The following is a 16,561-nucleotide window of genomic DNA, read 5'->3' as shown; positions in this document are numbered from 1 at the left end:
TAATATATCATACTGTAAAATTCACTTTAAAAGCTGTTGATGAGAATTTCAACTACTTGGGGTCAAAGATCATGTCATTAAATTTTGTGTACTCCTCAGGACATAATATAGCACCTCGTACTTAGTAGGTACTCAAGAACTGTTTATGAGCTGGTCACTTACCACAGTGGGTTGAAAAATAGAACATCACAGGCATAAAGATGTATCTTATTTCCAAAAGACAATAAAAGAATGTCCTTCACTTTCTTTGAGGGATATACTGTTTCTTGAGAGCAAAATTATAGGGGAAGAAAGAATGGGGCAAATGGTGAAAGTAGTATTGACATGTATACGCTACCATTTGTGAGATAGACAGCTGGTGAGAAGTTGGAACATAGCACAGGAGCCAGTTTGCTGCTCTGTGATAACCTAGATGGGTGGGATGAGGGGAGGGGAGGGAGGTGATATATGTATAATTATGGCTGATGTGCCTTTTCTATGGCAGAAACCAATACTATATTGTATGGCAATTATCCTCCAATCAAAAAATACATTTAAAAAATTACAGAAAATCTTTTTCATAAACCCCCATGCCTGGTTTCAGAGGTTAAAACCTTACCTATTATACAAGGGTTCCCAACTATCTGTACTATAACTGCATCATATTGATGTTTGCAAAACGAACAACCATGATTAGGATTAGTCTTGGTGGGGAAAAAAAAGCACCTCAATATTTTAGAAATATGTGTGGTATACAACATAGTCAAAATCCAACAAGACAAATCATTTTAAGGTATAAAAGGGGTATTAGAAAATGCTCAGGCACAGGAGTAAATGCTTAGACACGTGGCCCCACCCTCTTCATGGTCCACGTGCATGTCTTTCGGCTGGCGGCTGACGCCTCTGTCCCCGGCACAGCCAGGCTTCTTCAGTGGAGAGCTGAAGAGCGGTGGGCCTGCGAGGAGGCACTGCTCTAGTATTCCAACGTCACAGACTTGGTTTTGAGGTATTCGTTTAGAGCTTCCTCGCCTAGGAAAGAGAAAAGCAGCTGATGGATCATGTTCACAGGTGGACGTGATGGTGCCAGGTGTAGTATCTTGGACACAGGTGTAGGTGTACCAGTCACTGAGCAAGACAGTGGGGCGAGACAGTGCTTCTCAAACTTTCAGTTTCACGTGAATCACTTATGATCTCACGACACCCGTAGAGTCTGATTGGATTAAGTCTAGCAGAGGCCCCAAGGTCATAAGTGAAATTGCTCAGTCGTGTTGACTCTGCAGCCCCATGGACCATAGCCCACCAGGCTCCTCTGTCCCTGGGGATTCTCCAGGCAAGAACACTGGCGTGGGTTGCCACACTGTCCTCAGGAATAAAACCTGCATCTCCTGCATTTCAGGCAGATTCATTACTGTCTGAGCCACCGGAGAATCCCTACATGCTTCTAAGTGAAAGTGAAAAAGTGAAGTCGCTCAGTCGTGTCCAGCTCTTTGCGACCCCGTGAGCTGTAGCCTACTAGGCTCCCGCGCCCATGGGATTCTCCAGGCAAGGATACTGGAGTGGGTTGCCATTTTCTTCTCCAGGGGCTCTTCCTGACCCAGGGATCGAACCTGGGTCTCCAGCATTGCAGGCAGACGCTTTAACCTCTGAGCCACCAGGGAAGCCCATGCTTCCAACCATTCCCCAAATGCTGATGCTCATGGTCTAGACTTGGAGGATAAGGGCTTAGACCAGCTACCAGGCCTTCTAAGGACCACACTGTTGGTTTGTCAGCCTCTACCCAAAACCCTCCTCCTTTATTTCCTGGCTTGATGACAAATCTACATCTCTCTTCCTCGCCATTTAAGCTGAACAAAAGTGATCAGGATACTGTCCTTTCAATTACATTAAATGTAATTATATTAAATGCAGTTAAATGCATCAAATCCAATTACATTAAATGCAGAATAGAGTGACGTTTGAGATCATTTTGTTTCATCTTATGTTAGAGAAAAGAGAAATGTAGTTTTCCTGACTTACATAGTATGTTAAAGACACAGAAGGCATGCATGCATGCATGCAGTTACTATAGTCGTGTCCAACTCCTAGCAACCCTATGCACTGAAGCCCTCCAGGCTCCTCTGTCCGTGGGATTCTCCAGGCAAGAATACTGGAGTGGGTTGCCATGCCCTCCTCCAGGGGATCTTCCCAACCCAGGGATTGAACCTGGGCCACTTGTGTCTCCTGCACTGTAGGCGGTTTCTTTACCCACTGAGCCACCCGGGAAATCCACAGAAGGCATATCTAGGCAAATAACTGGCCTGCCATTTTGTTTCTATTCTGTTCCTGTTTTGAGCTTCTGCAGTCGTCGATTTCTACAGCAGTTAGGGGGCGTGAATACCATGAGTGAAACTAATGAGTGTGTGATTCTGGAGTTAGGCTTAAACTTGGGGTTCTTACTGTTAAATGAGAATCACCTTAGGGAGCTTTTAAAATTCTTGATCCCAGGTCACACCTCAAACCAGTTAGATCAGCATCTTTGCATTTTTTCTTTTTAAAGCTCCCAGGTGATCCTAATCCAGTGTGCAGCTGGGAATCAGTGAGCTGAGGGAGTTTCAAATTCAGAGGGAAGAAACTGTTAAGACAAAGTCTACTGTGTTATAATAAAACAGACAAATCGATCATTCTCTATCAAAAGACAAATGAAACACTATTGCCTTCCTGATAATGCTAACACTATTGCTTCCTGATAATAATTTCCCTAAGAAAATCTCCCCCTGTATTTTAGATCCAGGGATGAAAGCCAGATTCAAGACATGAAAAAAAAAAATGAATTTAAACTTCATGGAATTTAAACTCAATGGAATTTAAAACAGGAGTCACTCTTACTGTTGCAAATAAATTGTCAAATGTCATCAGGAAAGAGAAGATGTAAAAACACCCCAGATTAACCAAGCAGACTGTAATTTTGGTAAATCACAAACATTTCAACTTTTGAAACAACATGCCAGGCTGACTGAAGGGTGCGGACACGGGCTACACAGCTGGAAGACCTCCCTTTGCAGTCTTTTTGTCCATGGCCGGCTGACTGACTTTGGGCAAGTTACCCAGTCTCTCTGAGTGCCATTTTCCTCATCTGTAAAATAAAGATAATAATAGCACCTGGGCTCCCACGGCTGGGACTTCCCTGGTGGCTCAGTGGTAAAGAATCCGCTTGCCAATGCAGGAGATTCGGGTTCCCTTGGTCAAAAAGGCCCCTTAGAAGAGGAAATGGCAACCCACTCCAGTATCCTTGCCTGGGAAATCCCATGGGCAAAGGAGCCTGGCAGGCTACAGTCCATGGGTCACAAGGAGTTGGACACGATTTAGCAACTGGACAACAGTGCTCCCATGGCTATTGTGAGGGCTGCTCATATGCTCTTACAGACCAGGTATGTATTTAGTTTTCAAAATAAGCTATTACTGGAAATGTGATAGCGTTGCTGCCCACTGTGAATTACGTTTTGGGGGGCTTTCTGCAAACTCTACATCTGAGCTCCCAGATGCCCAGAAAGCTCTGCCAGTTTCAGTGTTGACTCTGAAAGACTGCCAAGCGGTTCAGAGACAGAATACATTCTTGGAGCTGGCTGGTTATTGCCTTCCACCCATTTTCCTTTCTTGGTTCCTCTAGGTCCCATGACATCTAAACCAAGTTCATGCTGAATGTCAGGTTAAGAGAAACAACCAAACGTATTTTAGCTAAATTGTCAGTGTTTTCTTTTCGACAGGAACCTTCTTTTTTAAAAGGAAACCCTTTTCCATACAATTTGTGTTCTTTTCTGTATGTATGTTATGGTCAATAAAATGTTTAACCATTGATATGTGGCAGCCTGGGTTGGGAGGGGAGCTTCGGGGGAGAACGGATACCTGTATATGTGTGGCTGAGTCCCTTTGCTGTCCATGTGAAATTATCACAATATTGTTAATCAGCTATACCCCAAATAAAAAGTTTTTAAAAAATGTTTAACATTGAAAGAAAAATTAATACCCTTGAAACCCCAGATGCAACTACCATGTAGGAAATGCCCTTCAAAGCAGTATACGAGAGTTGGACAAAGCATGAAGCAGGCTTTCTGTGATGTGCAGTAGAAAGGTAAGGCATATTCATACCTAAGTCTTTTCCAAACCCAGACTGCTTAAATCCACCGAAAGGAGCAGCCACGTCCGTCTTGTTGTAGGTGTTAATAAAAACAGTTCCTGCTTCTAGTTTTTCACTCACATACATGGCTTTATTTATGTCTCTTGTAAAAACTCCTGAGGCCAAGCCGTATTCTGTATTATTTGCTCGCTGCAACACTCCATCGATGTCCCTATAAGATGTTTTTAGGAAGACATAAAACATCATTAAACGTAAAAGCAAAACACTTTCATTTTATGTTCTAATATTTTTCCCCTCTGTGCTAGAAACAGGAAAACATGACTGCCAGTGTGCTTACATTTTTATAAATGAAATATTCCAGGCTTATACTAAAAGAAATGCCCAATGAGATATTACAACCCTAGTATTGTATTTTTTCACATATATCATGTGACACCCTTTAAAATCTGAGCGGAAGTCATCTTTTCAATCTTCTTCATTGATTTTCCTTCATGACTACCGCATTTGTCTTTCTCTCCCCTGAGTTCCATATTTGGATATTATATATTCTCAGAGCACCCTCTCAGCCCCTCCATCTGTTCAGATTTTACATGCACAGTTCAAGCGCTCATGCCAAGCCTCACCCTGAAGCCTTCCCAGATCCCATCAGTGCCATCGCCTAGCTGGTAGAGTGGAGTGGCCCAGGGAGAAGGCTCAGCAGCCAGACTGCCTGGAGGACCTTTGGGCAAATGACCCCATCTCCTCCAGCTTTTCTGTATTCTTGTGAAAAATGGAAATAGTAATAATAGCACCTGTCTGTTGTCATAAGGGTTAAATGAGCCAAAAGTGTCTGGAACAAAGGAAATGCTCCGTGAAAGCTATAATCAGGTAGCCCATTTTCCTCCAACTCGGTCACCTTTCAACTGGACAGGAAGTTCCCCGAGGAGAGAGAGAATGTTTTATTTTTCTTTATACTAGGATGTTGCAGCATCAAATGTGAACTCAGTTAATAGGCTAATCCAACAAAAGGGTAGTAAAATCATTCCTTCAATGGGTCTGGTGACTTCCCTGCCTTTTGTCTCAGGATGTGTGCATGGCCAAGTCAGTGCAGACATGAACCCACCCACGTCTCAGCTGGTTTCAGTTCCCATGTGCCTGCCATACTGTGAGTATCTCATTTTTATGAGTGTCATCCTAATGTTTTTTTAAAAAAAGCATGAAATTTCTACAACATGGCTAGTAAATGCAAGCCAGGATTTCAACAGGGGATCCAGCAAGGAAGTGGGAGTCTGTTCCAAAGCTGAAGAAAAATTAGTTGCGCTGAATTCTTTGAGAGACAATAAAGGCTTGAATGTGGTGCCTCCCCTAAGGATTTTCAAAGGTAATCTTGTCTCTATCCAGTTTTCAACTCTCATGAGAAATGTGGAATCTCACTTGGAGTTTGTCTAGGCTCTGCTAAAACTCTCACACTTGATGCACTGCATTTGATCGCACTGCAGATATTCATAGATTGGACTAAGGCTGAGAGATGGCTGGATGCCATTGCCCACTGAGGACCACTGAGATCACACAGCTTCATAGCACACCTTGTCCACTTTTAAAACAATAACAATGATCGCAACTGCACCAAGAGCAAACACATTTAAATCTTCAGTTCAGCTCAGTTCAGGCACTCAGTCGTGTCTGACTCTTTGTGACCCCAGGGACTGCAGCACACCAGGCTTCCCTGTCCATCACCAACAATGACCCCAAAATGTAGATACTATTAATAACTTCACAACTTCACAACTTTACAAATAGATAATTTACTAATAGAGAAATTTAATACAGGAATTACGTGAGTAACCCAAGCCCGCAGGGGTGGTCAGTGCAGACTCCATCCACTGCATCTTCCACCTACACCCTCTTGGGTTAACTGCCTGTCTCTTTGTCTCCCCTATTAGATGGTGACCTCCCTGAGGATAGGATCTGTGATTTATGTAGGCTCACATTCTCTAAACCTGGCTTCTAATACCTGCATGTTTAACACAAAGACTATCATATAGGGGAACTTATAATGAGGAAAAGAGGGTTAAAATGGCATCTTCAGATCAGTATGTCAAAATGTTACTCATCACAATTTAGTGTCCCCAAAGTTCTCTTACAATATATCAAAGACCAAGAAGCCCTTCTGAACTGGGTATTCTGTTTTTTTACCACCTTCTCATTGGTTAAAGGAAAACTAAAGCCAGACTTCTAAAGAACTGTGTGCAGTATACCAGGAGTCTATTATATTAAATATTCTGATAGGAACTCAGTTACCATAGGGACTTCTTTGATATGCTAAACACTTTGGAAAGTTTGAGGCACCCTGACAAACCAGTATGTCATTTATGGTTGATTATAAGGTGACTGTGGACTTTCTACAAAGAGTTAAGTTTTAGGTTTTGGCGGGCATGATCCCCTGAGAAAACACTCTACTCTTTCTTTGGGAAAATCAGATTTCATAAATGCTGCCTTCTCTAGAAATGTGAATGCAAAAACCACTTCTGTTAAGTTTCAGTTACTGACCTTATTCCAGAGATGTTTCAAATGCCAACTGTAAAACTAGCAAATGTCATATAATGTCAGCCATTAATTTAAGCTGTGGAGCAAAAATTTATTACAACTTACATTGGTTAGCATTCTCTTCTAATTATTTGTCAATTATTCTTATGGTAGAAATTGTATGTTCATTAATTTTATGCTCTGTATATAGCACAGTGGGAGGGGGAAAAAAAACTGTATCTAGTCAACCCAGTTAAATTATGCCTAGGAACATACCCATTTTGGAATTTAGAAATGACCATAATAGGCCCAAAGGATTCTTCTTTGGCAAGATACATGTGGTCTTCCACATCTGTGAAGACAGTAGGTTCCATAAAAAAGCCTATTTGAAAACCAGAAGAAAATAATATCAATTATAGTGTAATTTTCAATTAGTTGTTCTCTCATTTAATTACATTATAACTTTTTTTTCTTCCCTTCTGGGTCAGTAAAACCAAGAAGACTTTCATTTTCCTATTTGGTGTTAACAATCCTAGGTTCTTATATTTTTAATGTCCTTATTACAAAACTTTCAAGGAAATGTAAAAATAGAGAAAATAGTATAATGACTAGTAAAATAAATCTTTATGCATATATTTTGCTGTATTTGATTCATTTTTTCCCTTGCTGATATAGTTGAAAGCAAATTCCAGAGATCATAGATTTGTACTGGAATACTTGGGGTATAAATTGTAATGTACATCATCATACCTATCAAAATTAATGCTAATCTCTTATTAATAGTTTGTTTTAATTTAACTTCTAATTTTTTAATTGAGATGCAATTGACACATAACATTAATTTCAGGTGTACAACATAATGATTTGATATTTGTATCAAATATCAAATGATTTCTAGAAAATATCCCTTTGTAGTTGATTTGTTTGATTCAGGGGTTCAAATAAGTTGCACTTTGCATTTGGTTGTTAGATAGCTTTAATCTGGAACATTTCCTCCCTTATCCCCACCCCTTAATTTTCATGCCACTGACTTGTTAAACAGGTGAATTCCCAGGTGGTGCTAGTGGGAAGGAATCTGCTTGCTAATGCAGTAGATGCAAGAGAAACAGGTTCAATCCCTGGGGTGGTAAGATTTCCCCTGGAGTAGGAAATCATAACCCACTCTGGTATTCTTGCCTGAAAAATCCCATGGACAGAGGAGCCTGGCAGGCTACAGTCCATAGGGTCGCAAAGAGTCGGACATGACCGAGGTGTCTTAGCACGCATGCATGACTTTGTTAAACAGGCTGATTCAGTTGTCCAGCAGAATATCTTAAGCATTTCAGATTTGCCATTGCTTCTTTGGGATGACATTTGATTTGTTTCCCTATCCCCTGTGCTTCATGTAAATAGAAGATCTGACGTAAAGGCGTGGTTAGATTCATGGCTAAATGTTTTTGGCAAGAATACTTCATAGGTGATGCTGTGTCACACACTGGATCCCATAGGGGACACATCACATCCAGTCCTACTGCTGGTTCTCCGTCTACCTTTTGCAGTAAGACAGGGGGTTTTACAATTGTCATTTGTTCGTTTTTCTCTCCTTTTGGGTATCATGACATGGAGCCATTCACATACTTCTATAACAAGTACTGGGTTCAGTTCAGTCATTCAGTCATGTCCAACTCTTTGCAACCACATGGACTGCAGCACGCCAGGCTTTCCTGTCCTTCACCAACTCACGGAGCCTGCTCAAACTCATGTCCATGGAGTGGGTGATGCCATCCAAACCATTTCATCCTCTGTCATCCCCTTCTCCTCCCGCCTTCAATCTTTCCCAGCATCAGGGTTTTTTTCTAATGAGTCAGTTCTTCATTAACAGTTACACAACAGGAATGAATCCTTCCCAGGCTAAACTGGCTAGGATTAAGCCTCACATTGCCAGGAATGAAAACTGCCAGCGCCTGAACAACACTTATCCATTACACTTGTTTACTGCACAGCTAAGGGCCTGTCACATCATTTTATTTGATTTTCACAGCCTTGTAAAGTAGGATGTGTACACTTCATCGCATTTTACAACTGGGGCTCAACAAAACTATTGTCGAAGGTGTCACAGCTTAAAAGTGGCCAACCAGGATCTAGAAAGTATTTCTTCTGATCATAACATAAATGCCACTGTTTACTTCTGAGGAAAGATGGTGCTGTAATGAAACCTGTTACCAATGATTCCAACTTAAGAAGCCAGGCCCCCAGCATCCCTCCCCTGGAGGTGATCATACCTGGCCTTTGGACTTTTCTTCCTCCATATACCAGGGTGGCCCCCTCTTTCACTCCAGCCTCACAGTACTGCAGAAGCTTTTCCAGATGGGCCTTATGATTTTGGGGCCCATGATCAGTAGATCTGTCAAGTGGATCACCAATTTTCATCTTTTTAATTTCTTCCACCTGTGTGTCACCCAGTTCACAGAACACAATTGACTGTTAATAATAATAATGGATACCCTTAACTGAGCTTCCGCTGGGTGATGGGTGTTGTACTAAGCTCTTCACAGATGCGTCTTCACTTAGTCTTCAAGGTAGCATTGGAGGTAGATATTTATTTCCATCTTACATATGAGGAAACTGAAGATCAGAGGGGCTAAGTGACTAGCCCAAGGGCACACAACCACTAAATACTGTAGAGTTTTCTTGATGTGAAAGACCAAGCTTTCAACCACTGAGTTTTAACAGAACAAAAGCCACACGCACTATATTAAAATTATCCTGAATGTTAACCCATTAAAATAGCAAACCTGATGTTCTGGAATTTTTGTCAATACAGCATACTCTTCATGGCAAAGTAATTTCTAAAATGACCACATTGTTGTCTTTTTCCTCTCCCTAAATGTGGCAGACTGCCCTCATGAAAATCTCACAGTATAGCCACACCGGAGGATATACTAGAATGTTCTGATGAAAAACCGTCTTTATATGGAACATTCATCACTGACACATGCTCTTTGGTTATCTTTTTTTTTAAACTTTTTATTTTGGAGTATAGCCAGGTAACAATGTCGTGATAGTTTCAGCCAATTAACAATGTTGTGAGTTTCAGGTAGTCAGCAAAGAGACTCAGTCGCACGTATACGAGTATCTGTCTATTTTTTCCCAAACTCCCCTCACACCCAGGCTGCCACATAACATTGAGCAGAGTTCTCTGAGCTATACAGCGGGACCTTGTTATCCATTTTAAATACAGCAGTGTGGACGTGTCGATCCCAAACTCCCTGACTATCCTGTTCCCCCATCCTTCCTGCCCTGGTAAGCGTAAGCTTGCTCTCCAATCTGTGAGCCTGTTTGTTTTGGAAATAGGTTCATTCTGTGTCATTTCCTTTTAGATTCCGATATAAGGAAAGTCACACAATATTTCTCCTCTGTCTGACTTACTTCACTCAGAATGACCATCTCTAGGGCTCCTTAGTTATCTTAATCTGTTTCTGATGTTTTTGATGTTAAGACCAATTCTAATAAGGAGAAAGAATGGGAGTTACCATAACCCCACAGGGCCATGAGTTTTGAATTTAGGTCTGGCTAAAATCCCTCAGTAAGTGCTCAAAAAATAGCCCATTGAATAAAGAAATTAATTCTGTTCCTATGTGTGCAAAACATGTTATTGATGGACTGATAGCAGCAAATCCTTGCCATTTCTGGTCTCAGCATTTGAAATTTCAACAAGTTGTAGTTGTGAAAGCCCAAGATGTGTCATGCTGTGCCCTATATTTTACTAAGGCACAAAAGTGAATTTCCGGGATGCTCATGAGCCAGACATTGCCCGCCGTCTGCCCTTCTGTATAATTTCCTTGTTTCCTGCTCTCATGAGGAAAGATGCCTTTGCTTCTTGGGGGTGGAACTGGGGAATTGGCTTTGAAGGAAAAGAAAAGCTGGGTGCTGGTTTTTCAACTAGAATCAAATTGGTGATTACTATGACCATAATGATGATACAGTGTAGTATGTTTAGACTTCATTTTTACCACAGAATTCATCTTAATAGTTCTATAAATGCTTCTAGTCTCATATTTATGGAATCATGTCCAACATCAGGGGGTATGTAGCAATGTATCTGTCTTAGTGGAGGAAATATATATGCTGTCATCTTACTGTAAATTCAGGATTTGTAAGAATCTAGTGGTATATCTCTCATAGGCAATTTAGGGATTTATAACAACCTACAGGGGTATATACTCCATAAATATCAAGGATCTAATATACTATAAATACAGAGCAAGATAAAGGTAATAATAGCTCTTCAGTATACTTTATCAGGTTTTTAAATATAGACCTATAACTTTTTACTATGAAAAATTATAAAATTACATATAAAAGTAGGCAAATAATATAATGAAACTCCATGTACCCATCAGTCAACTTCAACAACTGCCAACCCATGATCAATTTATTTCCTGACTTACTTCCTCCCCTTCTGCTTTATTTTGGAACAAAGTCCGGATATCATAATCTAATCTGTAAATATGTCAGTACTTCTAAAAAATAAGGATTGTTGTTTTTAAAAAATATACTATCATCACTAATAATCCCAGAAGTACTTTAAAAGTAAAGACAATTTCTGTCCAACTCACAAAGCGAATCTGAAGATGCTTACCACCCTTGTCACAAATTCATCGTGGATGGATTCTTCCACAAACAGCCGACCAGCTGCAATACAGTTTTCTCCTTTGTTGAAAAATACTGCCCCCATGCCCTTTGGCCACAAAAGACAAAACACTGTAGTTATTTGGGAAGTCAAGGTTGTCATAAAATTGCACACACTAAGAACTGTTATCGTAAAATAGCAGGCAACACAGAGAAGTCAGAGAAAAAACACAAGCCCTTGGTCTAGTTAGTGATGGTTAGAGAGTCTTTGTTTTGATATTTTTAGAAATCTCATTTCTCCTTTGCCCTTTTCTATCCATGAGTACTTTACAAGAGATGTACCTATCAAGGATGACATACCGATAAAAAGAGTTTGTGTTATAAGAAAATTTAGACTACTCTATACATTTAAATGTAATATTTGTATGCCAAATTTTGCTTTTAGAATATCTACATCAGTTTATATAAATCATGAATGTTTATAAAACTCTTCATCTGTTTGTAAAAAGCTGGCCTCCAAGTTTTAAAAACACCTTTAATTATAATGACATTATTTTTTAAACTAAGTGCCCTGAGTAATCCCAAATCTAAGCATAAAGAGAATGGTTTCTGTTTATGGTCAGATAAAACCAGACCTCATTTTAAGGCTCCTGATAAACAAGAAGCTGAAGTGTGTTTCAGAAGTAGGCACCTATCTCATTGGACTTGACCTCCTCTTACCGTTCGCACAGCCTTGTCAAGTTCACAGTCACTGAATATTATAAGTGGGGACTTTCCACCAAGTTCAAGGGAAACTTTCTTCAAGTTGCTCACAGCACAGCTGGAGAAAAACAAATGGAATATGAGCATTCACTCTCCCAGTTTCTTTCTCTTATTTCTTGTACACAATTACTACTTAGCATGGAAAATACAATTGAGCCTCAGAAATATTAAGAAACTTATTCAAAGACAAAACATGAATGGTAGAATGGTGATGGCAGCTGGAGCTGGGTGATGAGCACATACATGGAGGTTCATTACACTATTCTGTGAGCTTTGTGACTATTAGAAATCTTCCGTAATAAAAATTGCTTTTTAAAAAAATTCTGTGGTCAAATAATTAGAGATTCTCATGGGTAAATACAGATTCTTTGGGTGTAAGAATTTGATTACATAAAGGCCTGGCAAAGAATTTAACGTTTAACTAGATTACTGGCACACTGGAGGAAAATATCCATTTTTAGAAGTTATTAAAAATTCTGTTTATTACTTCCTATTTGCAAAAAATTTGTTATTAAAGCATTTAAAAATACTTTTAAAAATTCAGAAAGAAGGGGAAAAAAAGTCACAAAATTCCATTCCAATGCTCATTGATGACTATTTTCTTTTTTTAACCATTTTGATATACTTGTTTCTGGTCTGTTTCCAAACACAGCCTTTGCCTTAGTTAACGTAGTTAGGATTACCCAATATGTACAATTTTGTACCTTATTTTTCTTTCCATTTACTGTTTAATAACAGTCTAGTGTTATTAAAAATTCTCCCTGACCACACAGTATTCCATTATGTTAACAAACTTTAGCCACTGCCTTATTTTAGACCTTTAGATGGTTTGCATTTTTTTGAACTAATGTTACTGTTTTTCAGGAATGCATTTTATAAATAATCCAGATTTGTCTTTTATGTCTTTTCAGTTTCTTTCTTTTTTTTGTTTTTTTTTTGTTTTTTTCCATTTATTTTTATTAGTACTTAGGCTTCTAAAACCAATTTGGGCCACAGTTTTAGTATCAAATTTTTTTTGTGCCAGATTATTAAAGCCACCAGAAGCCTGCAGACTTTCAATACCTCTCTGGTTTTGCTGACTTTGGGTTTTCCATTTTGGGAAGTATTTTACTGTATTTGAACATTTCAAAACCCTCCTGTGATAAGATTTCTCTTCTACATTCGATGTGCTTTTTCTCCCTCCAAAAGCACCTTATTTAAAAAACTAAAATCAAAGCCAAAGACCTGGTTTAACAGGCTCCTTAGCATATCAGCCCACGAAAGCCAATACCTCTTCATGATCTGTTTGCCAATCAGAGTGGAACCAGTGAAACCAAGTTTGCGGATATCAGGGTGCTCCGAAAGGCGCTGTCCCGCTATGCCGCCTGTGCAATTACGGAATAAAACACAAATTAAAACTTTATCAAGGTCTTAGGGTAAAGCTGTCTTTGAAATTCACTGAAGCAATTTTCCAAGCTCTCGTTTAAACCTTAGTTTTACATTTTCTATAATAATAACAGCGTGACAAAAATCTGAATAATGTCCTCCATGCAATTGTCAGTACCCCAAAGATGGGTTATGTCTCGATTTTTTTAATCTTCTAAAGTAATTTTTAAAAATTGAAATGGGACACCATAGGGTAGTTCTACGATGTGGTACAACTTCCACCCCTCCCGCCCGACTCACCTGCCACTGTATTTCAACTTTAAGATATTGGCACATGGTGAGTATGCTTAAACTGCACTGTTGGCTAAACTGTATTTAGCTTTAATATTTTGGATTGGCCAGAATGGTCATTCAGGTTTTTCCATAGGATGTCATGGAAAAATGAACTTTTTGACCAATCCAACAGCTATGTCAGGACAAGACTCCAGTGGGAAAACTCAATTACCCTTGACTGTTCATTAGTTACAGCAAAGTGGGTTCTTGTTGGCTTACCTGAGCCTGGAATGATGTTGATTACCCCCTTCGGAAAGCCTGCTTTGACAGAGAGCTCCGCAAACTTCAAAGCAGTCAAGGGCGTGACCTGAGCAGAAGCAGACAGCAATTGCCTTCTTCAGACTCTGTCCTGTCCTGTCGATCAATACCTAGCTCTCCTTTTATGGCCACACCAGTGTTGATTTTTTTTTTTTTTTACTAGAGTTGATTTTATTTTTTCTCTTACGTAATTTCTGACTTATAGCAACATTGCAAAAAACAGTACAAAGAATTCCTACGTATCTGTCACCCAGATTCCTCAAATGTTAATATTTTACTGTTTGCTTTATCCTCTTCCTCTCTCTGTGTGTTTTTGAGCTGTTGAAGGAGTATGATATAATCCTAACATCCACAATATATTTTACTTATTTGCTTAGTCCTAAAATATACAGAAAGTATTTTAAAAATTACTAAGCCACGTCCCTATGAAAAGCCTTACTAACTTCAATACTTATTTACAGTGTTTTTGCCTCCAGTCTGAGGCCATATAGTCCAAATGTCAGTCAAAAGTTTCTCGGGTTAGTGCTTCCTCATTGCCTTTAGCGTGATGCTGCTATTAATTTGAAATTTGGCTTAATTGATTTTTTGTATTTAATGTTGGCCTCATCTATGTTGATTATATTTCTTTTCTTTATTTGCTCATTTGTTGTTTTGTAGAGTATGGGAAACATGCCTCCAGAAGTGAGGATTATACAACAGTACATTCAGAGACGTGTTGTTCTCTTGTACACCCCTTCCCCCATCCTTTCTAGGTCATCCTCCCAAGTAGTTAATCAGTCTCATTAGTCTCTGGTTTATCCTTACTATGTTTCTTTTTGCTCAAACAAACACATAATATTTTCCCTTTATTTTTACCAAAAAAAGTGGTATAGTTACGGATCTCATCTTAAAGATCTATTACAGCAATGCATATCTCAGAAGCAAAATGAGAGTAATAGGTTTACACTGAAAAACCAATGCTGATTAAGTCTTAAATTAGTATTCTGTTAGCTTGGTCTCAAAAAATGGAATGGACAAAAATTGAGTTGTGAAAAGAAAAATAGTAGAGCTTCTATTTACATATTTTAACAGAGAAAGATAGGAAATAAATCAAACCTAGCTAACAGTTATTATGGGGCTGGATCACGGCACTCTCTGTCTGAATGAAGGTCAGGTGATCACTGATCACAGGTAAGTGTGGTGTGCTAGGAAAGAACAGAAACTCACAAGGCCAAGGGACAGACTGTGGCTTCCTCACTTGCTCAGTATGCTATCAGAATATTGCCATGTGTTGGAGTTTACAGGCCAGCTTGCATATTCATAGACTATATTATTGTTTTAGCTAATAAAATGGTCAAGTGACTGAAAAGGAATCTATATAGAAACTGCATAATAAATAGAAATATTAACAGGACAAACACAAGCAACAACAATAAAAAAGCAGGGTTAACATATTTCCTCCTTCTAGTAACAGGTCCATGGCAATAAACATTATGATGTTTAAAAAAAAGTCTATCTAGTTATACCTGATGAGAAATTTTTATTTAAAATTGACAAAAAGATATTTCAAATAGTGGCTTTATATCTACTAAAGAATATCCTAGCCCAAAGTGTATATTTTTATGACTTAGTATGAAATCGTCATGATTAGAAAGACTTTTAAAAACCAGAAATTTTATGACTTTGTCACTGATTATATCCCTGACAATTAGTGTACACTCGATCCATGTTTGTAATTTTTTAATATTCTGTGTACTCACTGGAGTTTTCCATTGCTTAGCACTCTCTTTGGATACCACCATCTAGTGGTTTTCAACTCTGGCTGTACCTTAGAAACTAATGTGAAGAAGTTAAGTAATACCAAGGTCTGGCCTTTGACCCAGACCAATTAAATCAGAATCTCTGCCAGTGGGGCCAAGGTATTAGCATTTTTAAAAGAGAATTCTAAAATTTAGAATTTTAAATTCTAGAGAGAATTTAAAAGACGATTCTAATGTGCAGCCAGGATTGAACACTGCTAGGCTAAGTTATCCACCTCCTCTCATCATTTTACTAGTTTTTTGCTGTTTAGTGAGTGCTGCTGCTTGGGAGAAACAGCACTCATACCAGATGCTGGTGAATTGCTCAGTCCTTGTGAAAGAATGAGCCAATATCTATCACACAAAACATGGATCTATTAACTAAGTGATTCTGCTATTAGGAACATATCCTACAAAGATAGTAGCACATGTGCATGAAGCTGTATATTGTTTTAAATTAAAAAATTTTTTTAGCTGTGCTGCATGTGGGATCTTAGTTCCCTGACCAGGGATCAAATCCACCTGCCTTACACTGGAAGCTCGGAGTCTTAGTCACTGGACTGCCAGGAAAGTCCCATAATGCTATATTTAAAAGGTTATTAATTGTAACAGTTTATAACAGCAAAAAGGCAGGAAAATCTCAATATCCATTAATTAGGTATAGGTTAAATAAAATACTGTCTATTTTTTACACTGGGCTTCCCGAGTGGCTCACATGGTAAAGAAACTGCCTCCAATGAAGGAGACCAGGGTTCTATCCCTGGGTTGGGAAAATCCCCTGGAGAAGGACATGGCAACCCATTCCAGTATTCTTGCCTGGAGAATTCCATGGATAGAGGAGCCTGGCAGACAATAG

At 39.1% G+C, this 16,561-nt stretch overlaps 1 protein-coding gene across 1 annotated transcript in view; it reads right to left on the bottom strand.

Moving 5' to 3' along the window:
* Nucleotides 1-684: 684 nt before the first annotated feature.
* The window catches only part of ALDH1L2 (aldehyde dehydrogenase 1 family member L2), a 55,281-nt gene continuing 39,404 nt past the window's right edge, over nt 685-16,561 (bottom strand). Inside the window, exons 16-23 of the mRNA XM_070454020.1 lie at nt 13,889-13,976; nt 13,242-13,335; nt 11,930-12,029; nt 11,220-11,318; nt 8,860-9,025; nt 6,875-6,980; nt 4,105-4,304; nt 685-1,008 (exon numbers count right to left, since the gene is read on the bottom strand). Of these exons, the coding sequence (XP_070310121.1) occupies nt 953-1,008; nt 4,105-4,304; nt 6,875-6,980; nt 8,860-9,025; nt 11,220-11,318; nt 11,930-12,029; nt 13,242-13,335; nt 13,889-13,976 (909 nt within the window). The 3' untranslated portion in view covers nt 685-952. The remainder of the gene's footprint in view (nt 1,009-4,104; nt 4,305-6,874; nt 6,981-8,859; nt 9,026-11,219; nt 11,319-11,929; nt 12,030-13,241; nt 13,336-13,888; nt 13,977-16,561) is intronic.

The sequence above is a fragment of the Odocoileus virginianus genome, chromosome 23, assembly GCF_023699985.2.
Source record: "Odocoileus virginianus isolate 20LAN1187 ecotype Illinois chromosome 23, Ovbor_1.2, whole genome shotgun sequence".
Lineage (NCBI taxonomy): Eukaryota > Metazoa > Chordata > Mammalia > Artiodactyla > Cervidae > Odocoileus > Odocoileus virginianus.
This window is presented reverse-complemented; position numbering and strand designations above follow the sequence as displayed.